The sequence below is a fragment of the Delphinus delphis genome, chromosome 11 (genome assembly GCF_949987515.2).
Source record: "Delphinus delphis chromosome 11, mDelDel1.2, whole genome shotgun sequence".
Taxonomy (NCBI): domain Eukaryota; kingdom Metazoa; phylum Chordata; class Mammalia; order Artiodactyla; family Delphinidae; genus Delphinus; species Delphinus delphis.
Window position 1 is genome coordinate 17,812,500 of NC_082693.1, and position 21,398 is coordinate 17,833,897.

A 21,398-nucleotide genomic window follows, 5' to 3' on the forward strand; every position below is an offset into this window, starting at 1 on the left:
ACAAAACAGAGGTCATTTTCATCATTTACCATAAATGCTTTGTTGATCTTGATTTAGAACAGCCAAAAACTCTTTAATTGATCCATCATACCCAATTCCCTTCCAATGTTGGTGTAAATACTCCTATTTTTAATTACAATAATATCTGTAGGTGATAGCAATATAAAATACATCTTCCACGGTGGCTCTCACACAGAACTACTCAGAATGATAACAAGACAAATTGAAAATATCCAAAGATTTTGATATTTAAATTTTTAAAAGCAATTATAAATACCCAGAGAAAATACAAGAAGAAACCAATTTTGCCAGATAGGTAGCATGATACATGGAGTAGGTAGGTGATGCCCCTTTATTTAATTTAGTTCCCCAATTTTGAAACACAGAATCCAAATTTTAATTAATAATTAATTTAAGGGTTTTAGTTTCTCAAAAGTTATTCATGGATACTTTCCCTTTAAATAACAAAATTATTGACAAGATACCTGAAAAAAGACAATAAAAATTCCATGCATTATTAATATGTGGTGGCAAGGATTAGACATACACAATTATTGAACTTAATTCTTAGGTCCTAGAGAAAAGACAGTGTTCTCTCTGTCCCTCCTCATGTAGTGACTGGGCAACTCACACACCATATTTCATAGGCTCTTCTGGTATATTCTCAGCAGCCCAGTTAACATGACTCAAAACTACTGGGAAAGACAGATTGAGAAAATCTGCTCTTCCTTAACTGTAGGTATTATTATTATTAAGCCTTTATATTAACAGGCCCATTCTCTACAATCACGGACATGAAAAACAGATACTAACTTACCTTTTGTTCTTCATATGCATCTTTCAAACAAACATAATTTGTTACCGCCCTCATCGCTATTGGTAATTTTCCAATTGCCTTCAGATCAATAGGCTTTTTATGAGCAGATATGATGAGCGTGTTCATCCACCAGTATGTTGCTTTTGACAGTAAATTCACAAACGGTTGAAGAAATCTCACACCCAGATCCTGGAGGTCTTCAGGAGGCTTTACTTTCTGAGGATTCATGAAGAACACATATCTCTGTGGCAAGAAAAATTCCACAGGATAACAACCTCTTTTTCCACATACTAAAAATAAAATTTTAACCTTTTCTACATTTTCATTTCATGAGGCCAAAATTTATATTTTCATACTTCTTTCCATCCCTTTCTGAAATATCCTTCTGAGGAAAAAAAAAATCCCTTTCGTTGTGAAAACATTCTAATTAAATTCCAGAATTTCACACTTAATACACTTGGGCCAATGCTAAAAATCAATTACCCCTTTAAAAGAGAGTTATCACTAAAAATCAATCTTTCGTGATATCCTTTCACGATATTTCATGATACTTAGTGGTAGATTCAACTAAATGAATATTTTTACATCGTGCAGATTGCTTAAATGTGTTATCAACACCACTGTTGAGTCACTCTGTTAATTTGTGGTCTGGCTAATGTTCGCTGTTTCCACTACCCATTGCAACATGTATCTTGTCATTCACAGCAAATTCAGAGTGCTCTGATGGAAAATGAACATTGAAAACTCAGTCACTAGTATATCACACTATATAACGGGCAGCGTTATGTGGCGGGAAGTACAATAGGTTTGTAATCACAGACCAGGTATGAGACTTGACCATATTACTTTGGCTATAAAGCTAGAGTTATACCTACGGAAGTTTCTTCACCAATGAAATGAGCAAACTGGATTAGGTTATTTTCTTTTCCATTCAAAATCTCTACGAATACACTAATTTGATTAAGCCAGGTTTGCTTTGGACCAATCATGGATGATGGAACTACCTGATGAAAACAGTTTCATCTATAATATAGACGCAGCATAATGTTTGGCACACCATAGGCACTTGATGAATATTTATGAATGAATACAGTAAATAGATTCCAGGGTCACACTGAGATTTTGGGAACATTAATGGTCTGAAACTTAGTAATTAGTTCAATTTTATATTTATACACATAGATGATATTTCACTGTTTATCCTCTTAAATACTGATTCTTAACTGACAATGATCTTTAATATTCAGGTTTTGAACTCCAGTAACTATACAAAAATCACTAGATACCTACCCTGACGCGAATGACATTGATCTCCACAGCCATCAGGAGTCCATTCAAAATGACCATTATGCCTGTGATGCAGAAACGCAGGTCTGATACTCCCCAACCAGACTGCCAGTATTTGACCAACTTTATAGTTTTCGTGATAAAGGCCATTACCCAATACAGGAATAAGGCTGAAAAAATAAAAAGTAAAAAGAAAAGATACAATCTTTCACTGCTATTTTTTAAAGCTCCACTGAAATTTCAATATACATAGTGTTGACAAGGACAATTTAAGATATTCTATTTCCAGATAATTTTATTTGTTAACAAAACAACAGATACGCTTTAGTGTACTTTTGGAGTTTTGAATTGGAAGTATGATAATGACTTTAAAATATTAGTGCTTCCACTCTGATTATGTGGGATAGATGTGCAGATATAAGAAGACATGTAAATAGGACAGACTATACTCTTCAGAACTTAACATGTAATTAATTCTATAGACTTTAAAGTTGACTTTATATTTTGATCTTGTGTTTTAAGAAGCCCTGATTATATAAAGAGTTAACAAACTGTGTAACCTATCCATTAGTAAGTATGTTGCAATTGCCAGGGGTGTTATCCTGGAATTATTATGGAATCTATGTAGCAATGTAATAGGGTTTCTGCTTTACTGATCAGAATTCAGGTAAGTTAAGTGACTCTTCTCACCCAAATGGTTTAAAACACCACAGGCATTCACAGTACACAGAGAAGAACACTGATCCTATAGAGCAAACTAGACCACAAGTAGGTCAGAAAAGTAGGGATCTATATCATCTCATAACCACAGCCAGCATTTTGCAGAAATATGAGATGAACGCACAGACTTTCCTAGAAATCTGTCATCAAGGATCCAGTATACTTTGAACTTTGAATAAAGCTCAGTACAAATGAATATGAGATGAGCAAGAAGAAATCTAAAATACACATAAGACAATCCCGCTTGGACAGCACTTATCAAAACCAGAAAGTTTAAGGGTGATCACAACTTCCTTAGAGAGAAATAACTGAACATTGGCATAGAAACTTATATCTTTTTTTTTAGCTTAAAATACAGGGATTGTCAGAATGGATTTAGAACAAATAAGCGGACCAAATTATGTGCTATCTAAAGAGATTCACCTTAATATAAAGAAACAGTAGATTGAAAATAAGTGGGTGGAAAAAGCTATACAATGAAAACAAGAAGCATTAGAAACCCGGAGTGGTTATATTAGTATCAGATAAAATGGACTTCAAGACAGAGTATTATCAGAAAATTTTAAACTTTTAATTATGATAACTGTGTCATTTTTCATAAAGACAATAAAAAATACACATATGCCTAATGAAGATTTAGAAAGTCTGAACATTATCAACCACCTTGAACTACTTTATATGTATAAGACTGATATTTAATATTATAAAAATACACCACCTCTGCAAAATCTACATTATTGTTAAATTCACATGGTACTCGTACACACTGTATACTCACTCAGAAAACAAGAAGCAATAAATTGAAAATCATGGAAATCATATAAAGAATGTTCTCTGATCACGATGAAGTTAAATTAAAAATCAAGAATAAGCATATTGACTTTTCTATTGCTGTTTAGCAAATTACGATAGGTTTAGAAATTTAAAACAACACACATTTATTATCTCACAGTTTCTGTGAATCAAGGCTGCAATCCAGGCGTGGACTAGGGCTACAGTCTCAACAGATTCGGTATCTTCATCTTTGCCAAACCTTATTGGCTGGAAGCAAGTCACAGGTCCACTCATACTCAAGTCACTCAAGGTCCACTCACACTCAAGTCACAGGTCCACTCACACTCAAAGTATACAGAATGTGAACACCAGGCAGAGATAATGGAGGTAACCTTTGGATTTTTCCACACACTAAGATATCTAGACATCTCCAAATATTTGGAAATTAAACAATATGCAAGAGGGAGGAGATATGGGGATATATGTATAGCCAATTCACTTTGTTATAAAGCAGAAACTAACACACCATTGTAAAGCAATTATACTCCAATAAAGATGTAAAAAAAATACATTTCTAATTAACCACATGTTAAAAAAGAAATCACTAGGGAAATTAGAAAACATTTCAACTAAGTTATAAGGAAAATACTACAGATTAAAAAATTAAGAATTGCAACTAAAATAATACTTAGAGGAAAATTTATGGCTTTAGATATTTATTTTAGAAAAAATTAGGTCCAAAATCAATGACCTAAGCTTCCACCTTAAAAGCTAAGGAAATAACAATGAACAAAATAAAAAGATGAGAGATAACCGTAAAAAGGCAATAAAATAGAAAATGAATAACTGAGAAAATGAACAAATCCAACAAGGTTGATTTTTTTGAAAAGATCAAGAAAATTCATAAGTCCCCAGCTAGGCTGATCAGGAAAACAACACAGATTTACCAATATTAGGAATAAAAGAAGAGTTACCCCTACATATCCTATGTACTTAAAAAGTATGATCAGGGAATATCCTGAACAACTTTTATGACAATAAATCCAAAAACTTAGATGAAATAGAAATTTTCTCTATATGTGGAATCTAAAAGGAAAAGATACAAATGAACTTATTTACAAAACAGAAACAGACTCATAGACTTAGAGAATGAACTTATGGTCACCAGGGGGGAGGGATGAGGGGGAGGGATAGTTAGGGAGTTTGGGACTGACATGTACACACTGCTATATTTAAGATGGATAATCAACAAGGACCTACTGTAAAGCACAGGGAACTCTGCTAAATATTATCTAACAACCTAAATGGGAAAAGAACTTGAAAAAGAATAGATACATGTATATGTATAACTGAATCACTTTGCTGAACACCTGAACTATCAACTATCACAACATTGTTAATCAACTATACTCCAATATAAAATAAAAAGTTAAGAAAATAAAGATAACTTCCCAGATGACTTCACTGGTGAATTCTACTGAACATTTAAGGAAGAAATGAAATTAATCTCACACAATGTCCTTCAGAAAACAGAGAAATAGAGAACATTTTCCAATTCATCTGTGTATCCCAGCATATAAAAGCCTGACAAAGCTATTGTGAGAAAAAAAAAAAAAAACCCAGACCAATATCCCTTACAATAAATGTAAAAAACCCTAACAAACTCTAGCAATATGTAGCATGGATAACAAATCATGACAATGTATGGCTTAGCCCAGTATGCTCGGTTACTTTATCATTTGAAAAACCAATCAATGTACATCAGCAGAAACAACAGAAATATAATTGCTACAAGTGATGCAGGAAAAAAAAGTCTTTCAATAAAATTCAACATTTATCATGACTAAAAAAAGAAACCCTTGAGAAAGCAAAGCTTTGCATAGAAAAAAACTTACTTGATAAGGTCTTATATAAAAAGCTTAGGGCTTCCCTGGTGGTGCAATGGTTGAGAGTCCACCTGCCAATGCAGGCGACACGGGTTCGTGCCCCGGTCCGGGAAGATCCCACATGCCACGGAGCGGCTAGGCCTGTGAGCCATGGCCTCTGAGCCTGCGCTTCCGGAGCCTGTGCTCCGCAGTGGGAGAGGCCACAACAGTGAGAGGCCCGCATACCGCAAAAAAAAAAAAAAAAAAAAGCCTATAATCAATTTTATAATTAAGTATGAAAGATTATATTCCCCTAACATCAGGAGCTAGATAAGGATTTCACTCTCACCATGTCTATTCTGCATCTTACTGGAGGTTCTACGTAGTGCAATATAGCAAGAAAAAGAAAAAAAAAGCATAAAGTTTGAAAAGAAACAAGTATAACTGTCTCTACTTTCAGATGGTATGTTTGTTTATATAGAAAATCCCAAAAAACTTACAGAGCAATAATTAAAAGTGATGAGTGAATTTCCAAGGTAGCAAGATACAAAGTCAATATAAAAAACCTGTTGTATTTTACACACTGGCAGAAACAATTGGAAAATAAAATTTTAAATACACTTCCATTTATAACAGCAGTGGTAAAACAAAAAAGCTAATAATAATTTTAACGAGACATGAAATATCTCTACATCTCTATAAAATATTGCTACAGGAAATGAAAGGAGACCTAAAAAAGTAAAGAATGAATTGTGAGACTCAACGTTTTTAAGATGTCAGTTCTCCCCCAAATTGTTCTGTACATTCAGGGCGATCCCTATCATAAGCCCCCCAAGGAATTTTTTTTTAAAGTAGGAACTGACGACCTGATTCTAACCCGTATATGGTAATAAAAAAGAACTAAAGTATCCAAAACAGCCTTGGGAGAAAAACAAAGAAAACAAGCTGTATGATCGTAATACATGACTTCAAGACCTCCAAAGCTACAGTAATCAAGACAGAATAGTGATGGCATAAAAATCCATGACTGTATCAAAGGAATGGAAAATATAGAGCCAAGAAATAGATCATACTTAAAGTCATTTGCTTTAATTTTTTCAAAGTTCCCCAAGAAATCCAATGAGAAACGGAAAGTCTATTCCACAAATGGTGCTCAAACACAGCTATACAGTTGGAAAAAAAGAACCTTGACACCAACCTCATACACCATACACACAACCGATTTTTACTGGATCACAGTCCTAAAAATAAAAACTGAAAGTATAAAGCTTCTTAAAAAACCCAGGAGAATATGAGGGCAACATATTTTGAAGGAAGGCAAAGACTTAAGACACAGAGAGCAATAACTATACACGAAAAAATAATAAATTATACTACATTAAAATTAAAATCTGTTCATCAAAAGACCCTGTTAAGTAAATGAGTTTGCAAGCCACAGACTGGGAGGGAAATATTCTCAAAACATGTGTCTGATGACATGCTAGTGTCTAGTATATACAAACTACTCCTACAACTCAATAATAAAAATGCAGTCCAATAAAAAGTGGGCAGGAGATATGAATATGCACTTCACAAAAATAACAAATGGCCAATAAACTCATCAAAAGTGTTCAACATCATTAGTCATCAGGGAAATGCAAATTAAAACCACAATGTGTTATTAGTACACACCCACCAGCATGGCTAAATTAGAAAATCAAGATCTTCAAACGGATGTGAAACAACTGGAATTCCCACACACTGTCAGTAAGCATGTAAAATAAACCACTTTGAGAAAAAATCTTGTGGTTTCTTACAAATATAAACATTTATGTACCTACCCTATGACCCAGCAATTTCATTCCTAGGTATTTACCCAAAAGAAATAAAAACATACATTCACAAAAAACTTGCACATGCATGTTTATAGCAGCTTTTTTTCATGATAGCCAAAATCTGAAGACAGTCCAGGGGTCTACTGACAAGAGAATGGAAAAACTGTGGTATATTTATACAGTAGAATACAACCCAACAATCACAAGAACAAAATACTGATTGATATTACATTATGGGTGACCCTCCAAAAATCATGCTGAGAGAAAGAAGTCTTACACAGAAGAGTTTACACTGTGTGATTCAATTTATGTGAAGTTCTAGAACAGGCAACTCTAATCCACGGTGAGAAAAAAATCGGTTAGATGTGCCTCTACAGAGATGAAAATGAGGATTGATTAGTAAGGGGCACAAGAAAATTTTCACGGTTGATGACCCTAGATTATGATAGGGTTATACAGGTGTATGCATTTAACAAATTAAGATTTCTGTACTTTGGTATGTAAATTTTATCTCACAAAAAGAACTGCAAACAAATATTTAACTTTAGCTAATAACATGCATGCTGAAATAATCAGGGAGTGATGAATAGCAACGCCTGTGACTTACTTTAAAATGCATCAAAAATTAAGATGAATTGATGGATGAATAGGGGAGTGGAAAGATGTAGATATTTGATAAAATAAATAGAAGAAAATGTATACTGAAGAATCTAGGTGGTAGAAAAATAAGTATTCATCTAATGCTTTCAACTTTCTGTATGTTTGGTGATGTTCGTAATATAATGTTGGGACAAAATTACTAGTTCTGGGTTCTTAACATGTGTGATTCTTCTAGGTCCAAATATTTCTCTCCTAAAATAAGAAGAAAGTTAGACTAGCTTTTAACCCTGTAAGTCCTTCCAGAAATATGATCAAATTGTGCCCTCTGTCTTGTATCTACATAAAAATTCAGAGCCGGATTCTGACTGCATTTCCTTCAAAATATTATTAAATTGCACATTTCCTTTCTAATCACATCTTATAACTCTTATATCCACATCAGTTTTTCAGAAACTTAATGTCAAGAGTACTGAATTCCCAATGTTATTTGTATTTTTGCTGTTGCCTTTTTTTGGCATCTACATAAGATTTCCGTAATAATATCTGCCTACAATTTTATACCAAACGGCTTTCTATTAAGATAATTCTGACTTGGACAAGCCTTTTAAATGAATATTGAACCCTGACAACTTGTTTTTATTTGATTACCTTTGCTGAATCATATAATGTGACGCAACACAGAATTAAATAATCAGCACGTATCACTTATTCATTTCAAATTTTAATATCCTCTGGATAAACAAATAAAATAATATTTGTGTGGCTTAATCATTCCTTTTCCTAACTGCTATATTCAGTAGTCAATGTCATTTTCATCAAATAACAATCAAACGAAATCCATGAACCTTACAAAACTGTAAACATTTACTCACACAAAAACATACAACTCTGCCTACCATTTTAGAGGACACACAGTCCCCTGCAGCCCATGCATAATCCACGTTCTGTAACTTCACCTCAGCTTTCTATATGAAAGTGTACACCAAGGAATGCAAGGATGGATCACAGTATTACATGTAACTATTTGGAATGAGTTCTTTATTTCAGCATAAAGCAAAAAATAAAATTAGGAAAACTTTAGACAGCCTCTGATTTCCACAGGACAAGAAGGCAAGAGAGGCTTATAAAAAGTAATGTTAGGCAGGATGTAGATGTGAGGGGCTGTGCTTTGGGGGCAGCTGCTTCTCAGGAGAGTATAGTTTTCAGCATGCAGTGAACCACACTCCGCTGCAGAGAGGCCCTGATGCCTCAAGAGCAATTCTAGGAAGAGTATGACACGCCCACAGCATCCATGAAAGACTTGGATCTTCGGAAAATGCCTCAGGCCTCCAAACCAGAGGCAGAAACACGCAGAACTAGCTGGGGTGACTTGCTCATCAGATGTCCTGAGGGGATAGGGTTTTCACAGCCTATAATAACACAACTTACTTCATCTCCACATTTAATGGGAGACTAAAGAAGAATTCTCATGCCTTCCAATCCCTACCCTCGCTGAGAGCATTTACTATGAGGAAAAAGAAAAACAAATAGCTCTTGGGGGAAAAAACAACAATTACAACACTTGGATCATACTTACCTAAAAGTAATTTAGGAAAATTTGATGTTTCAATATTATGATAATATACTATTGATGTTGTAGTGGCAACAAATCCCATCACGGCCGGCATGAAGAGGTGGAGATGTCGCGACTCGCGCCGTCTACAGAGAGCGGGACAGTATCAGTGTCTACAGCTGATGGTTCCAGACAGCGTCACATTTTGTTTCCAACTTTTTCATTAAAACGTTCTCTCAGCAATATTTAAAATACAGAATGAGGTATTTTATATACAGAATGCTACGAGAATATACAAGGAAGATTACATTGGGAGACATAATTCTGCTGAAAAGACTTACCCTCACATGGAGGGTTGGGTAAATACAGCTAAACAAGATGTTACAATGCTTACAACAAAAGCAAATGTATAACAATTCCTATACTGAAGGGCAGAACTGCTGAAATAATTTAACACCTGAAGCAAGTAAAAACAATCAGCTGAATATGAACTCTACTGTATGTTAAAGTACATTTATTCTTTTGATCGTTTTCCCAGACTTTATGGCCTTCAGTGGCTTCTCCATTTTCATTAATTCATTCAACACATATGTGTTTGCTGGTCCAGACACTATTAGATTGTGGGATGCAACAGTGAACAAGACAAGATATAGTGTCTGTGGTCACAAAGTCTACAGTCTATTGAGAAGAACAATAGGAAATAGGGAATTATAACACAGGTGAAGGGACTGGGAATGCATGCAAGGCTAGTGCCTGAGACAGAGAAAGCCTTGAGAAAGGAGTGACTTCTAAACTGAGACCTTAAGAAGAGGAATTGCTCCTTAGAGGAAGCAGAGGAAGACTGTTCCAGGAAGAGGGTCTAGATACGTCCAAGGGTACTACTACAAGCAATTCAGTGTGGCTGCAAGGACACAAGACTTCATTCTGAGGGCAATAAAGAGCTTCAGGTGGATTGGAAATATGCCAGGACAGATGTGCATGGTAGACTGCCCTCAAGTCCATTTGTATTAATAATACTATACAGTTAAACATTTACATTTTCTCAAATTATTGAAATATACTGGTACACAAACGGTATAGAGAAGGAAGTAAATAGTTCAAGAGTGAAGGAAAGAGGAAGATTTGGGAAGGTCATTTCAGAAAAGGTATAGTTGACAATGAGAATTGAAATATAAAAAGGAAGCCACTAGTCAGGAAAGCGGTGGAAGAGCACTTAACAAACAGGGAACAGAATGTGTAAAATTCCAAGTAGTTTAGTGTTCTTTAAATAGTAAGTTTGAGATCAGTTGTATTATGAAAGGCACTGTATGCCACGGTAAGGAGCTAAAATCTAATCTTGCAGAAAACAGAAATACTTTAACAGGAAAGTGGTAGAATAAGATTAGGGTTTTAGAGACAGATCAATCTGGTAGTAGTGTGGATGATGGAGTTGGTAGGTACTGTGTGTGTCTGAGGTGAAGAGAGAGACACAGAAGGAAAGTAGTTAGTAAACTATGGGGAGAGGCCAGGTGAGAGATGATGAAAGCCTGAGTTGAGCTTTGCCAGCAGTAACATGAAGGAGATAATACAGTCTTTTGACAGTCTTTTTCTCCCTTCTCTTTGGACCACAGTAAGCCTTAGAAGAGTCACTTTTGGAGCAGGGTAACTTAGAGGTTAGAGTGATGAGACCTTTACATGGAGAAGTAATTTGCATGTATGAGTTAGGAAGGTGTTTTGCAGGTATGTTACAGGCTTACTTTAAACCATTTCACTTATGTTCCTAAGTAACTGTAATTTAATGTTGGTAGGATAGCAAATTATGCATAGCTTTAATTGTATGTTTAAAGTCATATGTTCACTTGGAAAAGACTGTCAAAATGAACAGGACTTAGCGTTAGGGTATGAGTGTGACGGTGATGGAGATGTAGAGAACAATTCTCAGGGGGCTTGGGCAGATGGTGATAAGATTTTAAGAGGAAGAGCCCATTGGAGAGAGGAATGTGTGGATTGTGAAGGTGTCTAATAAACACGCAAAAGAAGATGCCTAAAAGAAGGTATTCATTTAATAAATTACATGCTCTAATAATAAACCAATCAAATCAGATTAAAGAGCAAACTGAAAATGATTCCTAGACCTAGGAGAGTATCTCCACCAGAATCACAAATTATTTAGATAGAAATAAAAAAGAGAATACTTCTTAGGAAAACCGGTGCAAAACAAGATGTTTCAAAAGAAAAATTAAAAGCTTTAATATTTGTATTACTAAAAAGGAAAATCAAATATTCAATCAGGAAAGCCTGCGCATTGTTTCACTAATTATAATGGGCATTTGTGATATTTTAGGTAAAAAACAGTTCTTAAAATTTTGTTAAAAAAAAAAAAGAAAGAAGGAAACAAGGCATGATCAGAGGTGTCAAATATAATAAGTATGTTAAAGAGGAAAAGATGTCCATGAAGGCAACATTAATGTTCTCTGGGATACTTGTAGAAGCAGTTTCCGGAATAGGACAAGGCATGAGAGAAAGCAAACAAAATCTTTGGATTCAGAAGTAACTGCAAGATGTCTTTTGGAGAGTCCTGGATGAAAAGGGGAAGGAGAAGGGTCTGCAGCAAAAGAATGGGAGAGGGTAGCACAAGATCAAAGGTGTATTTCTGCTTGTTTTTAGCATGGGTCTCTTATATCACTACGGCTATAAAAAAAGTTTCCGTCGTTAGCACATGTCCTCATCGTTAGCTCAGCCTCTGTCCTAAGTCTCTGACTGAATCTACACATCAACCATGAGGCTGGAAAGGAGGACTCATCCTTGCCCACACGATGTCAAGCTTTTAGGACACATGGGACTTCCACTATATACAAGTACATAAAAACATGGAGAATTAGCCTATATGTTAAGGGAATAAAAAAATGAAGACTAGAATTGGATATGCTAATAAAATATAATACAAAAATGCCGAAGAGTTGTAAGCAATTCTCAATAACAGCCAATAAGCTTCTAAATGCTTGGAGAGGCGACATATCTTAGGGTCTCTGATTTTCCTTTCAATCAGAAACTAACATGTGCACATATATGCAAAGAACTGTCATAAAACATTACAAAATAGATGGCTCCATGACAAAATTCTTGAAGTTTCATTCCTTGTTAACTGCGACAGAAAAACGTAAACCTCAGGAGAGGTTCTTATTCGATAAGAGGAAAACGATTTTCAAAACTTTCTGTTTTAGACTTTAAAGATCTTTTCATATCAATTCTTCAATGAAAGATATACCATTTAGTGTAATTTTGTAATCGAAATTTTCCTATTACTTGAGTTTATTTTCTGTTACTATGTGATAAAAATATTTCTCCCACATTATGTTCAAGTTCAATAGAATTCATTACATTCTAACTGCCTAATACAAACTTCTTCTTTTATAAGAATGACAAAATTCCTTCAAAAATAGGGGATTCATGACAAATCCTGATTTTGAAATAGTTACGTGCTTTGCCTCAATTTGTAGCTGTATCCTCACTGGTTCTCAGACTCCTTTAATGCCTGCCTCATCTACCTTTCCTATTTTACAAAGTAAATTGAAATATCTGAGAACTATGTATATATATTTATACATAAATATATAACCATTGGAGCTACATGTTAAAATAGACAATCTTTCTTGCTATTTATATCTATTTTGAAAGATAAGGTAAACGTCAAAATGTTTAAAAAGAGAGAATTTTCTGCCAGGGCTTTGTAGACAAAGGAGTGAAGAAACAGAAAGCACAGCAATGAGCACAAGCCCCAGAGATCCGAACTTGTATTATCAGAGAAAGGATGCAGCACCACAAAAATACAGACAACATACATGTTGATCGTATAAAACGGGTGACAGCTGTGGCACCTAATAAGTTATAACCAAACAGTTAAGGCTGACTTGGTACGTTACACTCTTAACTGCTATCCATAGCAACGTACCCACTAGGATTGTGTAATCCCATTAACTAAGTGTAGTCACTTACGAATCTGAAACGATGCCTTCTGCTATTTCACACACATGCACAAATAGGAGGGCAAACGTAAGAATCCATCTCAGGTTGTGTCCAGGAAAATGAAGCCACGTATTGTGATGAATTTGTACTTTTGAGCTTTGACTCCCCCACCCTGAAAAAGGTAAAGAGAGAAACAAAGGATCAATTAGAATCATGGAAATAATTTACATTGTGATATGCTGGGTGGCAGTGGGGTCCTGAAACCTTATTCCTTTCTAGGATAGCAATAGAAATCCTGGGCTATTTTCATTATGTTAAAAAAAAAAAGAACAACTTCAATTAATGTTTCCAACACTGCCTAGGTTAACACGTTAACATTTGTTGCCTTGCTTAGGAATAACACAAACTCTGGATGACAACCTGGTTATCTCATGCTCATTAAGCTCTTACTGACAGGTCTCTGATTCACTCCAAAGAAAAATAAATTAATGATGATATTAATAAAAGCTATTTGGAGTCTCAAATCTTTCAAAAGATGGGATCTGTGGGAGGACTGACCGAAAAAAAAACCCCATACTTGGTGATGAAATATAGGAGCCATTGGTTGAGTCAACTCTTAATCATATGCATATCATGCAAGAAAAATGATAACCTATGACCTGGCCAGCACTATTCAGCAGTGCTAGTGGTATTTTCTCAAAGAAAGCGAAAGTGTTGTTGATTGACAAGCTTGTAAGGAGACTCAAGAACATTATAGGTTCACCCTTCGCTGCTCACTGAAGAAAAGAACTAGTTACCAGATTACGTTTTAGTAAATATTTTGATGGTTTCCCCTCAAAAACACAGAGTAATGTCAACTCATATATGAGGTGCTAAGAAAGGACCCCACTCTTGTCTCTTTTGTCACCGTCATTTTCTCAATTTTTTGACTATAGAGAAACTCCACATACTTCCAAGAATGAATGGGGTTGTGCACTAAAAGTACTGAAGGAAGAAATTTCTGTATTTCTGGACAAAAGGGACCCCTAAAGCAGTCTTTGAAAAGAATACTAATTCATATCTTAGTTGTTCATTATTTGAAAATTAGTTACATTTCACATATTCTACTAGAATTTATGCTGTAAATTCCTGCAGGTAAACTCTGTCTTTTTTTGCAACATTGCCATTTTCCTTATGCCTGATACTTCTTTGAGATTTATTTATGATTTCTCACTAACTCAAGTAGCCAGTGTTATGGATCAGTAGTCTGCATTTTTCTCCACCATTTCCCTTTGACAATGTTAATTCCAATTCCACTTGATTCAAATACCCTTTTGCCAGCCACTGTGTTCCCTGCTAGAGATGCAAACAGGACTGTAATGATAATTGCTCTCAATAAGTTAACTGGATGTCAAAAAGGAATTATTAACTGTAAAATTGCAATAAAAAACAATGTTCTACTTTTGGCCAAAAGGCATTCTTAATGTCCTACAAATGCCACCACACATACAACAAGAAGTCCTGGTCCCAATATATTTAATGTCTATGCATTTGTTTGACATGAATAACTATGTACCAAGAGTTATGTTGGCCTCTGCATAATATATGTCATATAACAGAAATCCTTTGGTCACTGTTAGAATGCTAGGTGCATAGTAATCCCTCAGTTAAGACTTGTACAATGAAGAAATAAAAGCTTACAAATTATTTTTAAACATTTCTTTAAAGCCGATCCTTAAATTATGCTTGCTTGCTTTTTTTTTTTTTTTTGCGGTAGGTACGCGGGCCTCACTGTTGCGGCTTCTCCCGTTGCAGAGCACAGGCTCCGGACGCGCAGGCTCAGCGGCCATGGCTCACGGGCCCAGCCTCTCCGCGGCATGTGGGATCTTCCCGGACGGGGGCACAAACCCGCGTCCCCTGCATCAGCAGGCGGACTCTCAACCACTGAGCCATCAGGGAAGCCCCTATGCTTGCTTTCTTAACAGAACAGTCTGATTGTTTTCTCATTTATTTTTATGAGCAAAATCATGCATGGGAATATTAAGCACCAAATTCAAAATAGTGGTTACCTCTTTTGAAAGGACAGGAACATAGGATGCAGGAAGAGTAAGAGGATAAGGACATGGTATTCATACTTTTAGATTCCTTACAGTGAGGGTGGTAAAGTCAATAAATGTTTATTACATTAATCTCTGTCATTTTTATACATGAAAAATATTTTATAATTTTAGAAGGTCTATTTTGGTTGTTTTGGAAAAGTTATACAAATTATACATAATCGCTCTAAATAATTGTATTTTGTGTGGATATATATATGTAAACTACAAAATAATAGGGAAAACTATATTTTTACCTTCTTCCTAAATAGTTTGCACATGTACTCTTTCTACCTGAAACACACCCTATTTTTTACTTGCACGCTCTGTATCTTTCAAGTCCCCAAACATGTCACTCCATGCATTGTCCCCACCAGCCCCAAAGAGAGTTAGTTGCTCTGGTAGGCAAACGCCCAGGATAATTTGTTCCTGTATCTGTAAATGCGCTTACAAGGTGGTGTTGGCATTTCTCTTCACTTTCTGACACACTTGTTTCACTGGAAAATTCCTGTGAATATTCCAGGCAAGTACTGTGTTTTATCCATTTTTCATTCTCTTCACCTAGCACAAAGCAAGCACTCACCAAATACGTTTGATCTATCTCATATAATTCTCTTTTCCTCTTTTTAAAAAACTGCTGCTACTTGAAGTCCATTTCTAAGAAGGCATATGACTTCTACTTTATCTATAGAATATCAAACGCCAAAAACATAAGTAATTGGAAAATGAAATACTTGCTTGTTCTTTTCCCACAGACTTACATGCTAGTTCTCGTGCTGGAGAAATTACATCAACATTATACCAAATCTCAGCCATTAACAAGACTCTTCTTATAAATGCTAGGTGATGAACTGTAGGACAGTAGGTTACTTACCAATAAACAATATTGGAAAAGTGATAAACAACAGGAAGACGTGAGGGACCAGGTTGAGGGCATCCACAAAACAGGGATTTTGCAACACACCATCATAGATATTATATGAAGAAATATTGTTACCACAGAATGAAAGGCTCATTTCTTCTTATATAGTTTACTCTAAAAGGAAGAGAAAGGAGGAAAAGCCTCTTATTATGAAATTCTCCTTCATTAAATTATAGACTTAAAGAGGTGTTATATCATAAAATTAACCCCCTTTATCTTTGCAGTTGAGGAAATAGAAAACTCTATGCCAAAGTTATTCAAGATTTACTTATAAAGGCCTTATACCTTCCATAAGATCCACTTTTCAATAGGTTTTTTATCCAGATTAAAATATTCCATTTTAACTTGGAAAATACATAATAATTGATATCTACCAATAGTGGTAGCTCAAAGGAGTGTTTGTCTAAATAATCAAAAACCAAAAATGGTTGTTTATCAAGAAAAAGGGGGAAAAACGAAACTGACTGGAAAGTCAAAATGGTGTAATATCAAATCCTTTCCCATGGTTATTCATTGAAAATGCTTTCACAACTTCAGCTGGACACAATTTACTGCAACATTTCATCCATTGCAGGAAATAGTAATACAAAGAGACCAACTGGGAGGCAACCAGCACACAGCCTTTTTCTGAACAATAGAAAAATCAAGTGTTTAAGACTAATTAAATATAATTCAAGTGACAAGTTAATGAAACTACTCAGGTCAAAGGGTCACAGCTTATTCTTACATGAAATGCATCCTACTCAAGTTTTGAAACAAAGGATACCTTTTTATTGGAAAGCTCTATTCCATTAGAGGAGAAGTGGACAAGCTTAGAGAAGAAACAGAGGTCAAGATGACACACGGTTTTCTTAGCCATTGTTGGGATTCTGGCTTCTACTCTGAATGAAATGGAGCCACTGAGAGGGTGGAGATCAGAGGAGTGACAAGCTCTGACTTACAACATTTTCAATGAATTCTTACTGCTGTGCCGAAACATGGTCTAAGAGCGAGGGTCTATTTCATCAAATGTGAAATGCCAGCAAGACTTTTAGCATTCGGAAAATTTCTTTTATGTCTACTATTTATTTAACACCTACTAAATTCTGGGAACTTTGCATACATTATTTAAGCCCTCAGAACAATGAAGCAACGTTTGTGGAGCTCTTCATATTTTAGAGGATGCTATTGGTGTTCAGAGAGGTTCAATAACTTGCCAACCAGTAGAGTAGCCAGAATCCACAGACACGTGTCTGACTATAAACTATGTTCATCCCACTCCATCACATAGCTTCCAACCTATTTTTTTAAAGCAATCTCTTATCTATTCATATTAAAATAAGCAGCAGTTTAAGCTTTCAACCTCACTGACTTTGTTTCTTTTCCATAATTATGTCACCTTGGATTCTGAGTTAGGTTATTCAAGCTTGGCAAAGGTTTAGATAACTAAAATAGTACCTTTTCTCTCTTTCCTTTCATTGATAATTGATTTAGTAATGGTCACGAATCATATTTTTTCCTAGAAAAAAACAAAATGTGTTATACAGAAAAGACTGGCAACAGTAGGCAAACTATTGGAGAAATCAAATTTTAAACAAAAATTTTACAAAACATATGAATAGAACAACTAGTTAGAAAGTCTGTGTATTAACAGTCTGTAAGTGGTCATATGGAATTCCTCTCATATTATTTCTGGTAACACTTTTTTTTCTTATGTTCTCTAGTCAAGACCTTTTTTCATCTTTTCCAAAAAAATGTTATATTTTTTTAAAAACTCAAGATGAAGTTATATACTTGCCAAATCCTTACCAACTGTTAAGGTTCTAAGCTAGATAAGGGAATTTTTAAAAGGACTTGAGATTTTTAAACTAGCAGTAAAAAGGAAGTTCTGAGTTTATAATTGTATGTTAGATGTATTTCTGGTAAAAATGAAGAAAACAGAAACTGAAAAATAATAGCTTGTAATGGAATTTTTAAGACTACATCCTTTACTTAATAGAAGTGATAAAAGGAAACTTTAAGTTCTCTTAATTGAAAGACATGTATAAACTGTTTCCTAGAACAAACCGGAAAATAATTTTTACTTTAGCTAGTTTTATAATCTTATCAAAAGTTATAGTATTCCAATTGGCTACATTTATAAACCTTGATATTTCATCATGATCACTGAGCCAGATGCTAAAATAGAATCTGAATTTGCAAAACATCTATATACTTCATTAACATAAGCACTGCCTGCCTGGTATTTAATCAATCCTGAAACCTACCAATTAAGTAATCTTTGGATATGTAACTGTGGAAAGAAAACATCAGAAAAGTACAACAACTTGAAAAAGTCAAAGAATATTTTTAGCCATGCACTTGATGTCTGGGACTTTAGGCCATTAATTAATTAAGTGTAAAAATACTTCTTGACGCTGACCATGCACTGGGCACTAGGAGTTCAGCAGTGCACATAACAGCAACAGTCCCTGTGGTCCTAGGCTATATAAATCAGACTAGATGTATCCCAAACATTCTTGGTATAATGTAAAGGTTATGATCCAAAAGACAGGGAAATATACAATGACATAATGGCACTAAAATGCATACTTCATACTGGTAAAGTAAAAACTTTAGAATGATGTTTTTCTACCATCATCTTAACCTCACATTTCCCCTTGGCTCCCAGCCTGTTCACTGTCTCTCTCTGCATGCCTCCTTTTTTGCTTTTTCTTCTGCCTCTTCCTCTATCCTTTTCCCCATATCCCTTAGCCTTCTCCTCCCCAACACCCAGCCTGTATGCAGCACATTCTAATAACCAGCCCTTACTACAACCCAACACGGACAAAAAGAGGGAAAAAGTAAACTTATTGCAGATCTGTTGACATTGTTTGTGTGCACCTGAGGCGTTTTATTCAATCAGGATTTTTCAACTAATTCTTAAATCTCCAATTGTCATTCAGGGTTTCCCTCCCAGGACCCAAGTTAAGTTGGGAATGCTTTGGGAAGGGTATAAATTGCTGCTCTTGCTGGATAAATGCTGTCACATGACACCTACAGCCCCACCCCTTCTGGAGCTGTCTAGTTCAGCCAACACTGAGAGGCCCCAGCATCCAGGGGGAGGGAGAGGGAAGGAGGCCAGATAGGAAGATATGACATTTTTCTCCCCACAAGCATTAACCCAGAGAAAGATGTTCAACTGTTTATGATAGCTGATAGGGTTGGAGAATTTGACTGAATGAACTTTAAAGACAAACACCAAAAGTGAAACTTCAATTCTAGGGACCGTCTGTAGAGTAGAAAACGTAAAACAAAAATATTCCTTGATGACCACACTTATGATTTCATGGCAAGAATACTACCCTCAGTATTCTTATGCCTTGAAATATATTGGGTGAAGTTCCACACCCTCAGGATTTATAACATTTGGATTCAGTTGATGAATATAAAGTAAATAAGTGAAAACTAGCACTCTTTTCTGTTCACCCAGCAGACAGTGTCAGTTCTGATGGGACAGCAATCCCAGAGAATTTAACATGCTGGAAACACCTGAAGAAAACATGCTAAATGCAATATAAAAAGCTTGCATTCTCACACACAAAATAACTCATTCTTCAGTTATTCAGAGATTAACCAAATTATGATGTGAGACACAAACACAACATTTTAAAGAACTTACTCAAGGCTTTATCATCACCTAGGGTATGCTCAGGATCAGATCACTTAGGAAAACAAATGTAATTAAGTTATTTGAAGTTATTCAGTCCATGGTTCATAAAATACGAAGTAAAAGACATCTGTCTGTCTATCTATGTATGAATGACAGATCCAAGTAGAAAATCACAAGCAAAAAAGTCCCGACTTCTGATTTAATGCCTGAGCTGAAGCACCCATCGAAGTTCTACTGCATACCAAAGGAAATGTTGGAACAACTCAGCAGATAAGATTTCTTACACAGACACTCCAGTGATTCTTTTTTTTTTTTTTAAATCCCACACTGGACAAATAAAGCAACAAATAAATACCTTGGGCAATCGCTTGATGCTGCTTCAAACCCCTACTGGCGCACTTGCACTACCTTCGGAACACCGGCTTCCTACACTGTCTTAAGTGTAAATTTAAAAGCAGGACGCAGAACTCCTATAAATCAAAGAGGAACACAAATTAAAGCAGATGGAAAGTTACCTCATGAACAAGACGGAAATGTCTGAGAGGGAAGAAAAAAATGTAATAACTCCTTTCACTACATCCAGTTGGTTTAAGCAGGAGCCGACCAGAGTTTTCTAAGTAAAGCTGGAAACCTGATCTCCACGCCCTCTCTTTCCCGGCTGGGGCCCGGTCCCTTCATCCTAGAAATAGCGACGGCGAAGGCGAAGCGCCGCGAGAGTGCGCGGGAGCCTTCTGGTTGCCGAAAGATTAGATCAAAATCGACAGCTGAGAGTTTTCTGTAAAATTCTGAAACGCTATTTATGTAGAAGACACGGACTCACTTGCTCCGAAGGCAGCGTTTCCTCCCCTGGCCGAAGCACGCCGGGCGCCGAGCGGATTATTTTTAGGGTAGTGGGAGATCAGCTGCTGCCTCCTATCGAGTTTCTCAACTGCACAAACTGCTCTGGGCTGGGGCGGACGCGGCGACTCCGAGGCAGGAAACTGGGAAGAAGCCCCGAGCGAACGCCGCGCCTGGGACTGGAGACCCTCCCCACCCCCGCTCGGCCCAGCTTTCCGCCGCGGAGCGGCAAACTTGGGGCGCGCGAGACAAGGATTTTAAGTAATGTGCGTCTCCCCAATTCATTAGACGCCTAAACTTAACAATCTACGATTCCGTTATCCCCAGAGTCGAGTTTCCCAAAGTTAAAACACGCAAGGTCACTTGCACTTGTAATTTTTTTTTACCCCAGGCTCTGTATGCGCCCTTGTATTAACCACATAAAGAAGCGGATTTGGGGGTTTCACCATTTTCCCCCTGAGCGGACCGGGGAAAGGAAGGGCTCATTCCACACGGAGGAAACGGCTGCCAGGCTGTATCCTTGCGTGGGAATGTCTCGCTTGAGCAACGCAAGCTCAAA

General features: G+C 36.1%; 1 protein-coding gene across 3 annotated transcripts in view; it reads right to left on the minus strand.

Moving 5' to 3' along the window:
* The window catches only part of ABCC9 (ATP binding cassette subfamily C member 9), a 154,058-nt gene extending 133,090 nt beyond the window's left edge, over positions 1-20,968 (minus strand). For 2 of the 3 annotated variants that reach the window (XM_060024419.1, XM_060024417.1), the window contains exons 1-8: positions 20,823-20,968; positions 20,358-20,472; positions 17,809-17,869; positions 16,324-16,485; positions 13,405-13,546; positions 9,454-9,575; positions 2,108-2,274; positions 818-1,060 (exon numbers count right to left, since the gene is read on the minus strand). In XM_060024419.1, the coding sequence (XP_059880402.1) occupies positions 818-1,060; positions 2,108-2,274; positions 9,454-9,575; positions 13,405-13,546; positions 16,324-16,465 (816 nt within the window). In that variant the 5' untranslated portion in view covers positions 16,466-16,485; positions 17,809-17,869; positions 20,358-20,472; positions 20,823-20,968. The remainder of the gene's footprint in view (positions 1-817; positions 1,061-2,107; positions 2,275-9,453; positions 9,576-13,404; positions 13,547-16,323; positions 16,486-17,808; positions 17,870-20,357; positions 20,473-20,822) is intronic. The other variant, XM_060024418.1, reaches the window with a different exon arrangement.
* Positions 20,969-21,398: the final 430 nt, after the last annotated feature.